We start from the raw sequence: 21,811 nt of genomic DNA, 5'->3' as shown, positions 1-21,811 counted from the left end.
AAGAGACTTTTTGCTGTGATGGAAATGTCCTATGTCTCTGCTGTCCAGTATGGACTTGTGTAGCTATTGATCACTTGCAATGTGGCTAGTACAATTGAACAGAACTTTTAATTTTTTTACGTTTTAATTAAACAGTCATATGTGACCAGTAGCTACCATATTGGACAACTCAGGAAGCATCATGGTATAATGAAGCTCTAGGGTTAGATATACTTAGGTGTCAGTGCTGGTCTTGCTACCTTCTATTTAGCTGCTTATGCAACTTACTAAACCTTAGTTTCTCATACACACAATGCTTTCTCCAAAGAATAATACACATACAGAACTGTCATCATATAGAAGGAAGATTAGATGTATGTATTCCAAAGTGATACACGTGGAGAAGGAGATAAATGGTCAAAAGAGACTATAGCCTTATCAAGAATGTTTTACTATTTGTCAGAGTAATTGGTTTGAGATGTTACTTATGTGTATAAAATTAATATTTAGAAATTCATTTTTTTCTCAAGTATTCCTACATGGTTGCTTAGCCATGAAGAAGAAATATTTGAGTCTGTGTTTCCATAAATGTCATCTTCATGTATTTTTTGCAGCCTAATTCACTCAAATATAGATGTAGGAGATAGATCTACTGTTATTCTTTTTAAATGCTACATAGAACAGAATCATTTGGACATGCTATTGTATATTTATCCTTTCATTGCCCCTTGGTGCTTCCAACTCTCAGTATTAAAAACAGTAATATAGTGATCATCCTTGTTTATAGGTTTATAGTAAGATGTGATATTGCTAAGTCATAGAATATGGGCATGTAAAATAATGCCAAATTGGTTATCATTTTGCATGTCCACCTCTTCATGTAAGTCTAGCTTTTCCATATCCTCACAAATATTAATGTTGTGTTTTATGCCTATTGATTAGTAACTTTGGATTTTAACCTGGATTTCCTGAAACCATAGTGTACTATGTTATACTATAAAAGTAGTAACATTAGATAATAAGTTGGAAAAGAAGCTTTAAACATAACCAAGTATGTATACAAATTTTATATATGATAAAGATGGAGAGTAAAATTTCAAATAAGCGAGGAAAGAATGGGCAGTCATACTTTTTTACCCCTGTCCTCTGTATCATTATTGGAAGGTGTGAAACAAGGGCCTACTCATCCATAACTCTGAACAGGCTCACTCTTTGTCTTTATGTCATCAGAACTAATTTTATTAAGGCCTTTATCCCTTTAAATAACTTGCCAAACAAAGTCCAGAATTCCTAGGTGATACCTCAACGCCCACCCCCATACTCCAATCCCAGTATAGCTCTGTGGGCAGTGAGACCATTTCTTCCTCCAGCAGGTACTCCCCGGTTCTCCCGTTTCAATCTTCTGTTTAGCGTTCAGAGTGCTTAGTAGTGTCTGAAAAAATTTTTACTCACTTGTTCTCTACCTTGAGGGTAAGCTACACGAAGGCAAGAATTTTTGGTTGTTTTCTTCAGTGCTGTATTCCCAGCCTGTCCACCTGTGCGTTTTCAGTAAATAATTGGGAATAACTAACATAATAAATAGTAAACATTTATGGAATAACTTTATTCAGTAACTGGTATTGGAAAAAAGTTGTTAGGTCCTTATCTCACATGATTCACAAAAGTAAATTACACTTGGGAGAAAGCCACAAAACCTAACAAAACAACTTATAAAAGCTATAGAAGCAATACATGTTCTTAGAGTATGGAATCCACTGTTAGATGCATGTAGTTTTAAGAAAAGAATTCATTTGATTTATAGCTAATAACTAAAAGCTGGCATTGTCAACTTTTTTTTTTCCTAACAAGTTGATTTGTTGAATTATACTTTTGATAAGCTGGTCATATCATTCTGTTTTACCTAAGATACAGTGGCTTCCTTTCAATTGTTTAAAAAATATATTATTTCCACGTTATATTAGTAAATGCATTGGGCTTCCCTGGCGGCGCAGTGGTTAAGAATCCACCTGCCAATGCAGGAGACACGGCTTTGAGCCCTGGTCCGGGAAGATCCCACTTGCCGCGGAGCAACTAAGCCCGTGCGCCACAACTACTGAGCCTGTGCTCTAGAGCCCGTGAGCCACAACTACTGAGCCCGTGTGCCACAACTACTGAGCCTGCATGCTGCAACTACTGAAGCCCACTCACCTAGAGCCCGTGCCCCGCAACAAGAGAAGCCACCGCAATGAGAAGCCCGCGCACCGCAACGAAGAGTAGCCCCCGCTTGCCGCAACTAGAGAAAGCTGCATGCAGCAACAAAGACCCAATGCAGCCAAAAATAAATAATAAGTAAATAAAATTTTTTAAAAAGTAAATAAGTAAATGTATTTACTGTCATAATGTATTATCTGGACTATTTAATCATTTTCATGTGTGATATAACTAAATAGTTACTTAATTACATTTCTTGCTGTCTCCCCAACTCTGTGCCATTTTCATTGTTTTTTGTTCCCTAAAAGTGCCTCTTACACTTTGCACATTGGTGCTTCATGAACATCTACTTTAGTCCACTTACCAACCAAGCAATTAATCTTAAGATCCAAGTAGAAGCTACATTGCTGTGGACTTACTTTTATATTTTTGCACATGTGCTCATTTTATGCTTTCCCCCTCTTCCTTCTTACAGTTCTCGACATGGCAAGACATGTGCCACTCTATCGAGCTCTGCTAGAATTGCTCCGGGCCATTGCTTCTTGCACATGCATGGTGCCCCTATTGTTGCCTCTTTCTGCAGAGAATGGTGAAGAGGAAGAAGAACAGTCAGAGTGTCAAACTTCTGTTGGTACATTATTAGCCAAAATGAAGACCTGTGTTGATACCTACACCAACCGTTTAAGGTACTATACTTTGTTCATTTCTTTTGACCTTGGCTTTTACAATCTTTCTTAAAATAGCTTTGTTGGTTTTTTAAAAATGATGTATGCTAATTAAACAAACATATGCACAAGCAGTAAATAAAACTACAAAGAAAAAGTAGCCACCAAATCCTACACTCAGAAACGTTTATTAACAGTGGCTTATCAGACATCGCCCTATGCGATCTTATAGCTATAGATAGAGTTTTTCTTAAATGCTATCGCATTGTACCTATTATACAGATAGAGGCTAGCTTTACTCAATATTGAGGTGAAAGACACCTTCACTCTCAGTAAATACATATTGCTGATACTGTTCTTAATATTTCTGATTATGCATTGTATATAGATGCTGTGTTTTACTTAACCGTCTATTAGTGGACATTTGGGTTATTTCTAATTTGTAATAACCTCTGACATACATCTTTTGGGACTTGCAGAAATCTCTGCAGAGTAGATTCATAGAATTAGAACTGTTGGCTTTAGGAATTACTAGTTTCATTTTGATACATATGTTATAATTCATGCTATAATGTTTTTTAGAAGGTAGAGGATTTGGTATTTATTTGTTGAAGTTACAGTAAAGTTAGTATTTTATCTTCGTGGAAAATTGAATTTTTAAATGAATCTTTGGTTAAGTTTATACCTTGCTAGAAATCAGCTGATGAGTCCTCTTATCAAAAACTTTTTAAAAAACCTTTTCCTGGTAACCTTTTTCATTCTCTTAGCAGAATGTTTAATGGTTGTCAGTTTTACTTAAAGATGGCATAAATTCTGATGTTTGCATAAACATTCAGAATTAGGCTAGAGAAAGCTTATTTCTTTGTTAGTGGTCTTTTGAATCAGTTAATCTTCTTTACCATCTTTGCAATATATTTGTCCTACCTGTTCTCACTTATTTTTTTAGTAGCCTAAAATTTCAGAAGCTCAGTATACATCAAATGATGGCAGAGAATTGGTCATTGGAGGAATAGTTTTTGTCAGCTTTCATTTTTCAGAAGAAATCAACTCCTCAGATTATTCTGACTCTTTTAGCTTTATTGTACTGTCATTATCACTTTTAAAACTAGTGGCTCACTGCCAGGCAGTAAGAATCATGAATTAGAGAAGAGATTAAAGAAGACCCAGTTGGTAGCGATACAAAAAGCTGTAGGTTCGTACTCTTTTACCAGGGAGGGAAAATGTAAAGGTATATTTTCTTCGATAGTGTGAGGCTTTTTTATGTTGTAGAGGAGAAAATAATACTATCTTTGGTCCCATTCTTCATTATGGCAAAAATCTTTCTAACTGGTAACCTAGCTAACATAATTATACAAAAATAGTGTGGTATCATCAGACCAAAGGTCTGATTTTCTAACTGAGCTAAGTGAATGGAATTTGTACACCTAGAGTACCTTTTTTGCTGCTTTTCTTAATGTATATCCTGTTCACATAACATGCAGTATAATTTCTTAAAAATTAAACTTCTGCATGAAATGTATTAAAGATCCACTACAAAAATTTAATTGCAGATAGAGGATAACTGAGTTTCAGTTAACAGGAGCTCTTTATTTTTCTACTTGGTTACCTGGAAAAAATAAATTCTTTGAAATCTTTCACCAAGAAAAAAATGACACTTCAAACTTTTAAATTCTATACCAGCAAAACATGCATGTAGGGGGCATCCCTGGTGGCTCAGTGGTTGGGAGTCCGCCTGCTAATGCAGGGGACACAGGTTCGTGCCCTGGTCCGGGAAGATCCCACATGCCGCGGACCAGCTAAGCCCATGCGCCACAACTACTGAGCCTGCACTCTAGAGCCCATGAGCCACAACTGCTGAAGCCCACACACCTAGAGCCCGTGCTCCGCAACAAGAGAAGCCACCACAATGAGAAGCCCGCGCACTGCAACGAAGAGTAGCCCCCCACTCGCCGCAACTAGACAAAGCCCACACACAGCAATGAAGACCCAACGCAGCCAAAAATAAATTAGTTAATTTTTTTTTAATTGAAAAAATAAACATGCACATAAAGATCATAATGACTGTTCACAGAGATCATTTCATTTTTTATTTTATCTTTACAGTGACCCTGTGCAGTTAACTATTTTTTAAAGCTATTTCACTGACGAAGAAACACTAAAGAGAGTTTTGTATTAGGGTTTGAATGTGCCTCTTCGTCAAGATTCCTCATGATATCTGTTATTTTTTTATATATGTGTAGAATGCAGCCTCTGTTACAAAAAGAAGCCAGCAAAGACATACATGTTATAACGTCCCTACTTTCCTATCAAGGTCTGGCACCTTGAGAATTCACTTTACACTTCACAGAAAGGGGAAATTCTACTCTTTTCCAGCCTGTCAAAACTTACATGTATTTCTTTTCATATTTTCATCCGAATAGAACTCTAATAAAGTGAACAGTATAGTCCAATTTCCTGTAAAGTTTATACCCACAGAAATTGGTCTAAATTTATTTTTAACACTGTTTCAAGATGCAAAGCTTCCCCCTCCCCCCTCCCCTCTACCTGATCCCCAACTGTATTTAAAAACAAAAACAAAACCCAGGATACTCTGAGAAGACAATGGTCAAGGCAAATTACATTCTGTTTACGTATCACTTTTAGGATGTGTTTTAGTGCTTCCTCAGGCTTTGGAGTTATGACTTTAAAAATAATGTGTAGGTGTTCCCCAGCTCAGAACATTTTTGCATTATTTTTGTCTCTTTTTCTCTCAGTAAGAAATAAGGCAGGTGGGGGGGGATGCATTGACTGTGGGTGATTCCCTGGGATGTCCTGGCCACATCTGCACCTGGGGGCTCAGGGGAAAAATAGGTAAGGGTAGATAGAGTACATCTATTTAGTATAGGTTTTTCTTTTTTTTTTTAAAGCAAGAAAGCAAGTACTAGTTTACTAATTATGTTTATGTATATTATTGTATTGCCTTGTTTTCTTCTCATTATTTCTCATTGGTTACTCTTTTTTTTTTTCTTTCTAAAAGCCAGGAATACACAAAAGGCATGCAGTTTTTTTCCCTCCAATTGAAAATTTAACATAGCACAATTTTGTCATATTAGATAAAGAAAAGATAGATTCTCTATGTAATTTGCAGGTCTCTGGATGATAATTGTGGTTACATATAATTTACATTGATATTATTTCTTCTGTATATGTTATACTTACAATTTTTATCTTTTTTGGATGAAAGAAATTAAAACGTTTTGCCCAAATCTAAAGAGCAAGTTTACTTTTACTGGTTGGAATAATCCAATTAAGAGTATCCTATCTTGGGCTTCCCTGGTGGCGCAGTGGTTGAGCGTCCGCCTGCCGATGCAGGGGACACGGGTTCGTGCCCCGGTCTGGGAAGATCCCACATGCCGCGGAGCAGCTGGGCCCGTGAGCCATGGCCGCTGAGCCTGCGCGTCCGGAGCCTGTGCTCCGCGACGGGAGAGGCCACAACAGTGAGAGGCCCGCGTACTGCAAAAAAAAAAAAAAAAGAGTATCCTATCTTGAGGACAGTGCTTAAACCCAACTAATTTTGATCTCAAAATTCAAAGAATGATAGAGATTATATAGGTTAACTGACTCTCCCCTCCAACCCTGAAACCTTCTATAAGACGAATAGGAAAATATCATTAAGAAGCTGAAAAGGCAGATCATTTAATTTGCTTTTATCTAATTTGTGTTTTAGAAGCTTGAGCTTGTATTCAGATAGGTGATATCTGGTCTGATCACAAGAGCATCACTGATTCATTTAACGGATGTTTATTGAATGTTCATGAGAGCATAACAAGAAAATTAGGTCTTTTTCTAACAGACTGACAGATTATGGGGGAAACAATAACTAGGCAGTTTTAATAACACAGTGCATGGCATATTGGAAGTTTAAAACATTACTGGAGGATCAACCCAGATTTGGAAGCCCAACGAATACATAAGAATTGGCTAAATAAAGAGGAGCCAGAGGCCTGGTATACCAGGCTGTGTGAAGAATGTTAGGAGTGAAAGAAAGCATCACGTATTCAGGGAAATGTAGAGAATAAAGAAGTTTGGTGTGCCTGGGTGTCCTTCAGGTGAGAGATAGGGGTGGGAAATGAGGCTAGAGAGGAAAGCAGGGGCTCGAAGAACTTCAGAGTTACCTACTCTTAAATGTGATGAGCCCCATTTGAAAGTTGTGGATTGAAAGGATTTCAACAGAGATCTAATCAGATCTGCATTATAAAAAAGATTATGTTGCAGTGTATCTGAATGGTTAGGGTGGGAGTTAGAACAACACTAAATTGCCATGGAAGAGATTTTCATCCTTTCTATCTTGACAGTTGAGCTGTTTGTGTCCTCTTCCATCCTGCCATTCTGGGGACTGAGGATTTGAGTCTATTAGCTATTAGTCTATTAGCATTCTTGCTCTGAAATTATGGACTTAAAAGAAAGTTAGTTCCTAGGTAGAAATACTGTCTATGTTTCAGATGTTTGACTTTAAAAAAGAAATAATATAACTCAGGCTTTAAATTACTTATTAACTACATTATTCTGCCAATATGTTAGTATCAGTGACTGCAGATTTATCCCTGGGGATCTCCTTCAATAAAGTGTAAGTGCTATCGAATAAATGGTTTTCGGAGCATGGTTTCCTTTGTTAACATACCAGAATCTGAAGTCTGTAATCCTATGCAGAAGTTCTCCAGTACTAATCCTACTAGGTTATTTTACTGAAGACAGAAAACAGTCATCTATTGGCTTGACAGAGGCTCAGAATTATTAGCAGAGAATCTAAAATCTTTTATATTAAGGTTCAGGAATGACAGGGTGAGACTACATTCATTTTCATACAATTCTTCTATTTCCTTAAAGCTGTCATGCAGCTAAAGTTGTATATGTGGAAAACTTATATGACAGTAAGTAGGCTTTAGATTTAATTTTTCTGGAGCCTTTTGTCTATATTATTTTAGAATTCATCTTAAAAGAGTATCATGTGATAATGGGATTTTTATTAATCGGATCAAAATAAACCAAACCATTTTCATGGTTGAAAACTGAAGGAAATTTTTTTTGGTAGAAATTCTTTGTCAGAGTGAAGAGCCTCAGCATTTATGAGGAGGAACTTTCAAACCTTATACCACCCATGCTTTTGCTAGAATCTTTCTTTAGATCAGTTTTTTTTTAACCAAACATTTTATTTAAAGAGGAAACTTCACATTACTAACATGTCAGAAGGACCAGTATCATTTGCCATAAATAGAAGATAAGTCTAAAAGTGAATAAATTTAAAAAATTAGTGTCTGGGACTTCCCTGGTGGTCCAGTGGTTAAGAATCCACCTTACAAGGCACAGGGGACGCAGGTTTGATCCCTGGTCAGAGAACTAACATCCCACATGCTGCAGGGCAACTGGGCCTGTGCGCCACAACTACTGAGCTCGTGCACCTCAACTAGAGAGCCCACTTGCTGCAAACTACAGAGCCCAAGCATTCTGGAACCCATGCGCCACAGCTACAGCGCGCATGCATCCTGGAGCCTGTGCGCCACAGCTAGAGAAAACCCACACGCCACAACTAGAGAGAAGCCCACGCACCACAACGAAGAGCCCAAGTGCCTCCATGAAAGATCCTGCATGCCTCAACAAAGATCTCATGTGCTGCAACTGAGACCTGATGCAGCCAAAAATAAATAAAATAAATAAATAATAAATAAATATTAAAAAAAAAAAAAAGTTAGTGTCTGACTCCAGACCCGTTTTGTGTTTTAAAAAGGAAGATTTAACAATGCTAAGAAATTACCAAAGGCTTGCTGAGACCTTTCTTTTCATTGGAAAGAGACTAGGTTTCTCACTTTTCAATTCAGTTAACTAATACCATGTCTAATTATCACTTAATGTTTTCTCATGCTTTGGGAAACTTTATTAATAGGATATATCAAGCCCTCTAAAAGTAATGGCATTTTGCAAATACAAACTAACAGAATTAAAAAGGAGAAGAAATGGGATGCGTATGTCCATTGACTGTCTTACTCTCCTTCCCCCTTTTATCTGTGCTTAATTGGGAGAAACGAAAGTTAGCAGAAGCCAAACTAGCCTTGCTTTTGTTTTAATGTGGCTACAATTTAGAGTGGTAGTTTGATTCTCATCCTCACTCTCCTATGGATGAGGATTAGTTTGGTGACAGATAATTACAGTATTCTGATGGGGTTGGTATTAGTGTAAAAACCAGAGCACTGTTCAAGGAATAAATGTATATACTTCTAGTTTATTATGTTCATCTTTCCTGGCAAGATTAACCTGTTGACATGGCAAGGTGGCACCTAGGAGTGATTTATTGTGATTTAGTCTGTCTTTAAAAAGTTGTTAAATATTTACTGTACAACTTGCATTAAGAACTTCCTAAAGATGATGATATTTTAATATTCTTTTACTCATGATTCTATATTTTACTGTCTACCACCTCTCCTAATAAGTCCTCTCAATATTCACAATTTGCAATAACTGCTTAGAGTTAATTTGAGTCTAATGGTTAACATAAATAAACTGATTAATATTGCTGTTGGCTGATTATTAGTAAACATTTATATTAAGATAAGTCAGGGAAACATTCCTAACTAAAGACTAGGCAAAAGTGTTTTGCTTCAAAATAGAGAATTTTTACATTTAGCACTTTGCAACTTTTGTCTGAAGCAGATAACATTTAGATAATTAATTATGAGGACTTTTTCAGAAATTAATTTTTTTCTAAGTATATAATAGCATGTTTTGTACACTGGTTTTATACCATTTTGAAAACATATCTTAAATATACCTATAATGTTAAGTGTAATTTTCTACTTAGGCCATTTTCTAACATCATCTGTCACTTAAAATTTAAACAAAATTGGGACATTTCATGATGCTATCATATGGAAATTTTGTACTTTTTTCTTGTTCAGTTGAAATTTTTTATAATAATTTGAACAAAAATAGGAAATGGTTGATTTAAATATTGTTTCTGTTTAACTTCGTTTGCCTCATTAATATTAAGTAGCTTATTTACTTTATTTCAGAGAAATTATTCAGAAGCCACCTTAATAATCACTGCAATAAAAAGGTCAAAGGACTTCCAAAACAATAAAATTCTTTTGCCTGTCTGTTGCTGTAATAGACACGAAGAACAAAAAGTTTAACATTTGTCTAAAAAGGATAAGTAGAATTCACTCCCTTGCGTAGTTTTTGAAAACTTTATTACCGTAAATGTTCCGTTTTTCAGGTGCCCTCAGTATAGCAATATTGACACTTTTCTTTCTTGCCTAATGCAGAAAAAAAACAGTTTTTCATTTATTTTATCCAAAAACCCTTAATTTCTGGTTTTTTTTTTTTAGTTTTATAATTTGATGATTTTTGTGTTTAATACTTTTAACTTTTATATCTACAGGCAGTGGAAGAAATAGTTCCCTAGGGGCCAAAAGAGAGAGGCCGGGGTGGGGGGCGAGGGGGAGCGCATGTGAGAATGACAGCCTGATACAAAAGTAGGAGGTAAAGGATGTGTAAAGGTGTAAGCAGTGTGTGTTTGAGACACATGCCGAAGACAGCCTGTGATTAGATGTTTACTGCACATAAGTCCAAGGTCACTACCACTTAATTTTATGCCAGTTATGAGAGACCAAAATCTGGTAAAAATGGGGCTTCCCTGGTGGCACAGTGGTTGAGAGTCCGCCTGCTGATGCAGGGGACACGGGTTCGTTCCCCGGTCTGGGAAGATCCCACGTGCCGCGGAGCGACTAGGCCCATGAGCCATGGCCGCTGAGCCTGAGGCCACAGCAGTGAGAGGCCCGCGTACCGCAAAAAAAAAAAAAAAAAAAAAAAAAAAAAATCTGGTAAAAATGAATTTTCCTAACTGTCAGATTAATGACTTAGGCACATAAAAGACAGAAGTATTTTTTGAATTCCTTTTGTTCTGTCAGTTTGAAATAATTTTGATTAGTATAATATTTATGTTCCAGCCTCTATGTTTTTATTGGTTTCCCTTCTTGTTTCTGAAGAATAAGCCAAACTGCTTTAAATTGTGGGTAAAGTTTTAATAAATATATAGTAGCATATAGCTGTGTAAAAAATACAAGGAATAATATTATAACCTAACTTTTGTGTAAGATATAGAGTTTCAGAAGTTCTTAGATGTGTGTTACTAGTTTTTTCTGCTCTGTGTGGTAGACAAGAAAATACTCTTGTTTGACAAAGAATGAAACTATTACTTAAAGTTTAACATTTAAAAACTTACTAATAGGTAGTAAATCTGGGACTTAGCTCCCCACTTTCCCAATGCCTGTAGTGTTCCTTATCAAAAACAACATTTATGAAGAAAGCGGGACTTCCCTGGTGGTTCAGTGGGTAGGACTCCATGCTCCCAAGGCCGGGAGCCTGGGTTCAATCCCTGGTCAGGGAGCTAAATCCCACATGCAGCGACTAAAGATCCTGCATGCCACAGCCAAGACCCAGCACAGCCAAATAAATAATTAAAAAAAAAAAAAAAAAAGACAAGTTGATTGACCCATATTCCAGATACTTCTATTTTTATACCCCATCTACCTTTTACCAAAATTGTTCATTGATCACTAAGGTGTAATGCTTGTGTGATGGCTAGACTTCAGTTTTAGCTGATTCCTGAAAAACACTTAGATCAAGTACCACAGTACAGCTTATTCTATTATTTAAGTGATTAACAAACATAAACTCATTGAAAATTATAAATTGACTTAATACTTCTACCTTAGTAGCATAACATATAAAATGATTATTTATTCCTTGTCAGATTGCATTAGATGAGCTTCATGTTTCAAGATGGTTTCCACTATCTTACTTCTGACAAAATCTCAAGCAATCTTAATTGCTGAATTTGAAGTCTCTTGCTAAGTAAGATTTAGTTTGTAAATCTTTCTGGGCACTTCACGATAAGTAACCTGTCCCATAATATCTACAGGTTTTTAGAACTATAAGGGACGCTCTTAAGAGTTCAGATAGTTCATATCCCCCTTTTTATAAATGAGGAAAACAAGGTCCATAAATACTGTGATTTGTTCCAAGGTCTCATGCTTACTGGCAGAGAGCTATGATAAGACCTCAGATTTCCTAATGTCCCAATCAAGTATATTTATTTACTAAATTGCACTTAACTTCCAAAGAACAATTGGATTTATGCATCAGTGAATAATTAGAAATCGAAGTGTGAACTTATTTCCGATTTGGCTTTGGAAATTTAGGATACATAAAAAATATTTTTAATGTTGACAAGTACAATTTTTTAATTGAAAATTTTGCTTTTGATAATTAAAAAAATATATATAAGAATGCAGATTCTACAGAATTTTTCTTATATTTTCTTTTGCTTATCTTTTTTCATTCCCCTGAAGAATTTTTGTTAACACTATGATAAGATGTTAAAAGACAGCATATTTCGTTAGATATGCATAGCCATTCGAGTTGTGCCTAAGTAATAATTACTAGATCACTAAGGTAACCTAAGTAAGGTAAACTGTGTTTTGTGGTCTGTAGAACATGAGCTGGTAGCAACTTCATGTAATTATCACTTAAATGAGGATTAAGTCAGCTTTACCCATTTGATTTTTTTTTTTTGCTCAAAAGAATCAATAAAAACATTTCCTCTGAAAATTTCTTAGTTATTGATGTATGTATTTTTCCTTTACTGTCTTTTCAAGCTGATTTGGTGTCTACTTCCATAGACTAGGGTGGTATGTTGCAGATACAATTATTTTCTCTGTTGCTGGAGAAGCCTCTTCCCACCGCCCTAAACACCCTATTGTTTTCCATCTCCTGAATTTTGTTACTATCTTAGTGTGTCCTACATTTGTAATATCTTTAACTCCCTTGTCAAGAAGAAATTAAAGAGTTTATTAGCAAAACTCGATATTTAAATAACAAATAGCAAAAATAACTCCTGCCTATTTATGACCAGTTGTCGATCAGCATTTTATTTTAGATTCTTAAAAAAGAAAGAACTTGAAAGCAACTCTGTCACCTCCATTAATAAAGGGATTTGTGGCATCAGTAACGTAATACTTTAAACCTTTATATATGTATTGTTTCCACTTGAAATATAATTATCTAGTGTGAAAATTCATTTTGTTGCCCACAAAATAATCACAGTGTGAAAATGTGAGCCTTCAGATTTTAAGTACCATTCTTGGTGAAATTCATCTTCTGCTGGCCATTTCAACCTGTGTTATCTCAAAATGAAGTCAAAGTACAGCTATAGTAGTTTGGTTTCACTTTTGAGTAAGTGTGGCACTTTGTAGCCTCCTTGGAGTTGGAGCAAAGGCAAATATTTTGTCCTTGATCTTTTGTGCAGACTTTTCCTGCTCGACTCCAGTAGACAAATAATCATATTTTGTATATTTAGTATTTGATAACTTCACCAAAAATTTGAAAAAGGCACTTGCCGCCAATCAGATAATCTTAATTGCTAATAAAGACATGACACAAATGACTGTTGAGTGTAAGGTGTTCTCAACATTGAACTTCTCTTTAATAGCATTATTAAAGTAAGCATCCTTGATTGCCCTTTTCCTTAGCTATCCTAAAGTGTCTTCCTGTGCAAAGTTCATCAGTTTTTAAAATAACTGAATTGTCTTGTAGAAATACCCAATTCCTTTTTATCCAACTAAGCAATAAGATTAGTTGATTTACTTCTTAAACGGCATATTTTCTATCAAACTCTCTTGTTTTAACTCCTTTAAGTTAGTTCCTTTAGGGCTTCAGTTGAGAATTTCAGTTCCAGTCCTCCTACATTTGTTTTCATTGGAAAAACATTTCCTATCTTTTCTTTTTCCTCTGTTTCTCAAACCTACAAAGTGAAAAAGGCCTGATTTCTTAGACAAGAAGCATTTGTTGCATCCATATATATATATATTTTTTTTAAGTTTCTTTTTGTGATGACCTTGAACAAGTTCAGTGGTTCGTCAACCTTTTTTACTTGGTGGTGGAGACAGCAGTGCCAACATTTATTTTAATATCTCTTAGCCCCAGTTGGATTGTCCCCTGGTGAAGCATATTACTTGTGGCAACTCCATTCCACAGCAGCACACAGTACCGTATTTGTCCTGTGATGTTTAATCTGACTGGAAAACTATTATATTTTTATCTAATCTAAAAATCAAGGTTTTATTTTCAAAGGCTTCTCATACCTCTGTTTTGAATATTTCCTTCTATCCTATTGCTCGTTTATGCTTCATTTAAGACAAAGATTTTAGTTTCTACTTTCATTTAAATCATATTGAAAACTAAAACCAGTACTTCCATTTGGAAAGAATTTAAGTAAAAACAAAAGGGAGTCTAAAGTTTAAAACTAAGCTTTAAAATAAGCATGGAAAGCATTCATCTTACAAAGGTCCTATCCCATTTAGTGGTGCATTTCAAAAATTATTTTCATGTTTTCTATAGACATTAGAAGCAAATAATTCTCCACAATAATATTTTAAAAAATCTTTCTGCTTACTTTTACTTTTAATTTTTTTAAAACTATAATTCCTGGCAAAGAGCTTTAGAACTGTGGATAATGGTGCATTGTTTTATAGGTAAATACAGAAGTTTCATTCTCTTGTAGTTTTAGAATCTTCCTCTAAGACACTAATTCTTAATACTTCTGAATCTGGACATTTCAGCACATGGTGTCCTGATTACTTCTTCAATGTGGCTCTGCTTTTTAAATGTTTATTTCAACAGTTTGATAGTTTTGACTTTAGAATTAGGAGTGCAGGGGATTGAAGTGGTCTTTCCTAATGTCCAGCCAAGAAAATAGTTGTATTAAGCTGTTTCTAGTTTATAGATTATAAGAGAACATAATTCTGATATCTTGTAGTCATACAAATATCCAACTTGATGTGGGTGGTAGAATTAGAAGAAGCAGTTCAATATAACTGAATGTTGAGTTGTGGGTTTCTTTTGTCTTTTTGTTTTCACAAGAAAGATTTGCCCATTCTGCTCACATCCTAGTTTAGATTATATGTCACAGAGCCAAAATTTGCTTAATTTATTAGCTGTGTAGTTGGAATTCACAGCATAGTGGAAAATGTTTGCAGATAATTCTGTGCAATAGTAGAAACTTCAGTTGATTCCTCGTATTTCTTCAGGGCAGTGATCACAACCAGATTCAACGTATGCACAAAGCAGCGGATACCATGGTAGCGGCCGTCGCTGATTGCTTTTACCATGTTGGATCCATTGTCAGTCTCAAAGACCTACTTCCAGCTAGGTGCCTTGAACTCAAATAGCTTTTCACACAGACTTCAGGATGTGAGCTAAGGTATGGCCTTTTTTCATGAGCTGGGCCTACATATGGGTTGACAGTAACCTGCAGCTTTTACAGAAAAGAGACTGCTGTCTGTAGTTTAATGTCAGACAATGACTAGTTGTAGTCATCATCAGGCAGGTAGTGTGTGTTCTTCATATATTTGAAGTACTTTTACCTTTTGAAGATTATTCCTTTTTCTGCTGTATGTTTTTTCAAAAAGACTATCCACATAAAAAATTCTCGTTAGAACCTGCTGTAAAGGTCTACTTATGTCTGCTTTATGATTCAGCCATTATCTTCAAGATGTATATGATTATTTCTTTTACGCATTTGGTGTAAAAAATGCTGTTTTTAAAATTTCTGTGGATTTTTTTGCACAATTCTTAAACATTTTAAAAACTTTGTGGTCAAAAATAACATAAAAATTTTTATCCTAACTGTTTGCAGTATTTTAATAATAGAGGTTTCTCCTACTAATCATCTTTTAAAAACTGGAGTTAGGAAATTGGTGTTCATGAATAGGGCTTGAAATTTAGAATCAGTCGTTTTCTGAGGGTAACTTGCTCTAAATTGCATTGAGGCAGTTTACTCTCCATGCCAGAGGTTCTTGTTTCTTCAAGGAGAAAATACCCTAATTCTGGAAAAATGAGCTTCACTCCTGTAATCTTCCTTCTCTGCTTGGCAAGATATGTTTCTTTAAGTGACATCTTTATTGAGAATATAATGGATCAACTGACTAAGGATAGATTTAGGAAACCATCTTTATTTTATTATAGCTATAACCATAACGCTTCTGTTTTCTCAAACTAACCGTTGTTTTCATATTGTTCAGTGGCCCTTCTAATTAAGAATTTTTTTAAGCCCCAGGAAGAGAATCATTTGCAATTGGGGAGAGAGAGAGTCTTTATAAATTCAGAGGGGGTCAATCAGCTTAAGTGTTTTATCTTGACTCTCAGTGTTTCACAAAGTTTGTGAACAGCCATTGGTAAATGCAGAATTTGAGAATCTGTTTGATCGTGTCTACCAGAATCATATCTTTATTTAAAAACTTGTCAGACTCACTATTAAACTGTAGTCTCAGCTTAACTTCATAGCTATAAAAGATGCAGTATGTTATTTGATTCTAGCAGTAAAATGTCTATTTCAGTCTTAAAACATTCATTCACTATATTCTCCTTACTTACATATGCAAACATATATGTTCGTATACATGTTCACACACAGAGGTTGATGCCTAATATGATACACAGCAAAACATCTACCAGGTGGTTCCTGAGTAGCAAATGAGAGTTGGCCATGTGTTCTCTGTGACTCCTACATATCCATCAGGGAAGATAAGAAGAGAGGGTAGGAGAAAAAGCAGTAACCCAGTGACACATTATGGTTCTTAAGTTAAATCCTCTTGCCAGGTGAGGTGGCGTATGAGGTGGTATAAAAATATCTGTGGATGCTAGATTTTCACACAGTGTGGGAGCCAATTCAAGACTCATGCATAACACTAAATCCGGTTACCCTTGTTATCCATCTGAGTGGCTCTTCTTAATTTACCTCTTATTATCTACCTAAAGTTAAGCACTGAATTGCTTCTGAGCAGATTTTTGTCTTTGTGATAAAGAACAGTTTATTTGGACATAGATTGCATGATATTATTTTGTTAAAGACGCTTCTATCTTCTGTTAGTCTTTTTATAGTTCTCTAAGGCTCCGTGCCCACTTCGTGAAATGTTGTTTTAATATAATAGCCATGTCCTTTTGTTAGTACCTGTACAAACTAGAAAAATGAATGATGCATAGTTTAGATCATACCTTAGCATAAACATTTTAAACACTTTTATTTATATGTGATTTCAGTTTGTTTTAAATTATCTGTTTAATGAATTAACAAAGATGTAGATTTTTAGTATCTAAGTAGTAGTGTAATGATGATGTGAATAAAACATGCTGAGAGTTGAAATGGAAAAAAGGAAATTGATATTTAGTTGCCGTTTTTAGTGAACCTTGTTAATAAAATGCTACTGCATTCACCTAGAAAATTTAATTTGAGTCTATATTAGACCCTGAATAGGGAATACAGAAGAATATCTTTAAAATGATTATGCCCTAAAACTTAATGTTTAAATAAAGATTCAGTGTATAGAGGCACATTATATTAGGTTACCTAGTAGTGAACCTACACTTTATTCTGGAATTTTTCTTTTTTTTCCCCCCTCGGAAATTAATATACTCTAAGTGAAATACAAATAGTATTAAACTGAAAAACCACCTATGGATCTTTGATTCCCAAGTCTTAGAAGGCAGAGGATCTTTTACTTTTAGATATAGAAGTGATTTCTCTACTTCTAGGTACATAGTTACTGTAAGTATGTTTTTAAAGGTGTGGATCGAAGGACATACCAGGTATTGGGGTCTTTTTACAGTATGACATTTCTACAGTGTTTAACTCTTGTCTGTTTTTGCATATGAAGAGACAACCTACCGGAAACTTTGGTTATTATGCTAGGCATTATCCTATGGCTTCAAAATGAATCTAATTTAAACTACTCCTGGTATATATCATGTGTACGTCAAATGAAATGCAGACTATCATATTGATTTTTAAACTGTTACTGATTTATGGAAGTATTTATTTTTCAAAACTAAAATCTTAATTTTCCTTGCATTTCTTTCCATATTAAAAAAACTTTTTCAGATCTAAAAGGGAAAATGTTAAAACAGGAGTAAAACCAGATGCATCTGATCAAGAGCCAGAAGGACTTACTCTTTTGGTGCCAGACATTCAGAGGACTGCTGAGATTGTTTATGCAGCTACTACCAGTTTGCGGCAAGCAAATCAAGGTACAGCACTATTCTCTTTATGCTCCTTTTCTTTTGATACAAAGATGTTTCATTTACTACTGAAAACCACCTTCTCTTCCCTCTGTGTTAATGGTTTTCCAGCAAGTTATTTACTTAAAGATTCTGTTCTATGTCAGGTTTTCAAGCTAATTATGTATAGTCTCTAATTTTAAAATATTTATCTCTACTGTGTATGATTTCTAAGACTGTTGTTAGGCTGACAGCATGCATTATAAATTTCTCTTCCCACTGAAGGTTATGAAATTGAAAAATGCAATTGTATTAGATAGAAAACAGTACATTAATAGTGTGTAAGAATTCAGTTAAAATTCGCATTTTCACATATTAACAATGGAAGAAATAAATGATTCTTCATCATCTATTGCTTTATTTCTGCTGTTTTTGCCTGAATAGATGAAATCTAATTAGCATTTTAACAATTTAAGCTTTAAAATTGATAAGATTTTTAGCCCTGTTAGTTATTTTTATGAAATAGAAAGAAATCTTTTAATTTAAAAATGGTACAATAGGAAGATAATATGAAGAGTTTGGTAATTTTTCAGAATTCAAATTCTGAACTCTAGAAGTTAATAGTTTTTTTGTTTTACTCTTCGAAAATGTATACTTATGTTATTTATCTTGAAATATTAAATAACAGAAAAAAAACTAGGTGAATACTCAAAGAAGGTGGCTATGAAACCCAAACCTTTATCAGTATTGAAATCACTTGAAGAAAAATATGTGGCTGTCATGAAGAAATTACAGTTTGGTAAGTTGAAATTGTACTTTTTATTTCTTCAGCTCTCGTTTTACATTTTTTAATAGTGCTATTGAAATGTGTTCTAGTAAAATTAAAAAATTTCAAACTTGCTTTTACCATGAATTATTCTTATACTCTATGCATGTGTGTATGTATGTTTTTATATACACACATGAAAAAATTTTATCATCTTTCTATCTGAATTTATATCTGTGTTTATAGTTATGTTTGGAAATCATGATTCAGTAGAAACCAGGAAAAAAACAAAGCCAAATGTCTAACAAACAGGCAGAAAGTGGTTTTCTTTCTTTACCTCTCCATGTCTGCATATCCTTGCCTGAAGGAAGCCAAGACCTGGGACTTTGAACCAAGTCTGTTACTCTTACCATTTTAGAATTCCAAAGGATATACCTTTGGAAAATGTAGCCTTTCCCATTCCAAAACTCTTGACAAGTAAGGACTGATGAAAAGATCATATAAGCACCCTTCATAAGGTGCTGGTTTATGAATAAACACTAGAATTCCAAATTTTGATGACCATTATTAACTATTATTGTATGTCCCTCTTTTTCATTCTTGAGAACCAGCCCAAAGGACATTGACTATATTAAAAAGAACACCAAAGTAGGAGACCAAAAAAAAATGTAGACTTATGTCATAACTGTCAGAGTCATAGGCCAGAGCCTTTGATTATTGTTAGTCAGCCAGGAGGCTTCTCTCATATCACTTAAAATCATAAACTCTACCAGTTGGACGTGAGTTTAAATGTAATTGAGTTTTGCTATCCATTGACTTTTAGAATAATTTAGAAAAAATAACGGGTTTTCTGTTGTGTTGTTTTTTAGTAAAGTGCGTTTTCTAACTTATGTATCAAATATTTTCTCATATCACGATTCTTATACAACTTGATATTTATTGACTTCCTAATATTTTTTATAAGTCTAATTATTTTTTTAAAGTACTTTATATTTTTAAAAAAGATTTTTTTTGGCTGCGCTGGGTCTTTGTTGCTCCATGCGGGCTGTCTCTAGTTGTGGTGAGCAGGGACTAGAACGTGGGCTCAGTAGTTGTGGTGCACGGGCTTAGTTGCCCCTCGGCATGTGGGATCTTCCCAGACCAGGGCTTGAACCCGTGTGCCCTGCATTGGCAGGCGGATTTTTAATGACTGGACCACCAGGGAAGTCCTTGACTGCCTAATATTCTCATATAAAGTACTGTCATTTGTTTAACCAATAACTAGACCTTTAGGTTGTTTCCAGTTTTTTAGTAACGTCTGCAGCATCTCAGTGGGCATTATTGCATATAAATATTTGTACATATCCAGGATTATTTCCACAGGACAAATTAATAGAAGAGGAATTGCTGAATCAAGCAGTGTGTAGGTTTTTAGCAACTAGCCATTATCTTCGATTGTATATTTTAATAAAATTTTGGTATTAGAAGACCCGGTTTTCTTATAGATATATGATATAAAAATTTCCTCCAGGCGTGGGGATAAGCTCATGTATGTATCTGGTGGATTGCTGTTTATAAAACTCAGAGGAAATTTATCCCTGTATTATGTGAAAGGCAGCAGAATTGAGCAGATGAAATAACTCTGGTTTACAAGTTTACTGATAGAAACTACTCAGAAGTCTTGTTGAGACATAGTACATTTGTAGTGCACAGACCCATGACACTGTTTATAGGTCTTCCCCTTTTTTCTAGATTATAAACTTCTTGAAGGCAGATATATTTTCCTGTTTATTATTTAACTGAAAGAGCCTAGCCTAGGACCTAGCACTTAGTAAGTTCTTGGTAAAATTTACTGCATTAATTATAATGTAGTTTTCATGTTTTTCTGTATATTTAGAATTGTATGAACACAAGATCAAAAGTTACCATTGTTTCTTTGTATTTGCCCTTGTATCAGTAGGTGGTTTTAATTTAGTTTTATAAGATATTTAAATATCTTTGTTTTCACCCATTGGTGGGGTAGGGTTAATCTGAATTAGAGATGTATTTCAAATCCACTTTTTTCTTTCTATTTTCTTTCTATTCTTCTTATATAGCTTATAAGTAAATCATAACTTTAAGTCCTTCCAAATCTGCCTGAATAAATGGTTAAGAATTAACCCATTACTTATATTCTGTCAAAGTACTTCAAAGATTTCCCTAATAATCCTCTTTTATCCTATTAACTTAAATTTCAAAAGTAATATAGAAATAAACTTCAGCCTGTCATTTCTGTTTTCTGATTCCAAATCAGTGCAAATATATGAAGACTTATTCTCTTTTTAAAAATGAAATATAATGAAATACTTTTTGGCATTTCATATTCTGAAATATTTTGGCAAAAAACATTATATACCATTCATTTTAAGAATAAATGATCTACTACTTTGCATTGTGATTTAAATGCTTGATATTATATAATCTGCCTGCATGTCCAAATTGTAAATTTAAGTTGATTTCTTCCTTTGCTTCCATGACATATTCCATCGCTCTAGCAGCATTAACACACATATGTCGGTATTACACGAACATTTATAGTTTGCTCTTCTTCCACATTGCAGTCCTCTCCATTTTGGGGGGGAAGAAGGGTTAGTGATTTGTTTATTTGTAATTTTTTGTTATTATGACAGCTATCCTCCATTCTGGTTCTTTTTTTTTTTTTTCAGTGTTTTTTTTTTTTTTCTTTTCTTTTAGATACGTTTGAGATGGTTTCTGAAGATGAAGATGGGAAATTGGGTTTTAAAGTAAACTACCACTACATGTCTCAGGTGAAAAATGCAAACGATGCTAACAGTGCTGCCAGAGCCCGCCGCCTTGCACAGGAAGCTGTGACGCTGTCAACCTCACTGCCTCTTTCATCGTCCTCTAGTGTTTTTGTGCGCTGTGATGAGGAGCGACTTGACATCATGAAGGTAGAAAAAACAACGTTTTTTCCTATTTCCCTGGCTAATCCAGTTATTCACATATTCATATAAAGCACTAGAAATAACATGAATTTAAATAAATTTAATAAAAATTCTGTTGACCATTTTGGACATCAGTGAAGGGAGCTTTCTCTTTTTTTTTTTCCTTTTTTTTTTTTTTTTTTTTTTTTTTTTTGGATTGCGGG

At 34.7% G+C, this 21,811-nt stretch overlaps 1 protein-coding gene across 1 annotated transcript in view; it reads left to right on the top strand.

Moving 5' to 3' along the window:
* The window catches only part of BIRC6 (baculoviral IAP repeat containing 6), a 244,499-nt gene that overhangs the window by 199,546 nt on the left and 23,142 nt on the right, over positions 1–21,811 (top strand). Inside the window, 4 exon segments of the mRNA XM_007450952.1 lie at positions 2,645–2,855; positions 17,803–17,948; positions 18,607–18,717; positions 21,397–21,614. Coding sequence (XP_007451014.1) covers positions 2,645–2,855; positions 17,803–17,948; positions 18,607–18,717; positions 21,397–21,614 — 686 coding nt within the window.

The sequence above is a fragment of the Lipotes vexillifer genome, unplaced genomic scaffold, assembly GCF_000442215.2.
Source record: "Lipotes vexillifer unplaced genomic scaffold, Lipotes_vexillifer_v1.1 scaffold776, whole genome shotgun sequence".
Lineage (NCBI taxonomy): Eukaryota > Metazoa > Chordata > Mammalia > Artiodactyla > Lipotidae > Lipotes > Lipotes vexillifer.
The sequence above is the reverse complement of the archived record's forward strand: the minus strand, read 5'-3'. Positions and strand labels throughout refer to the sequence as shown.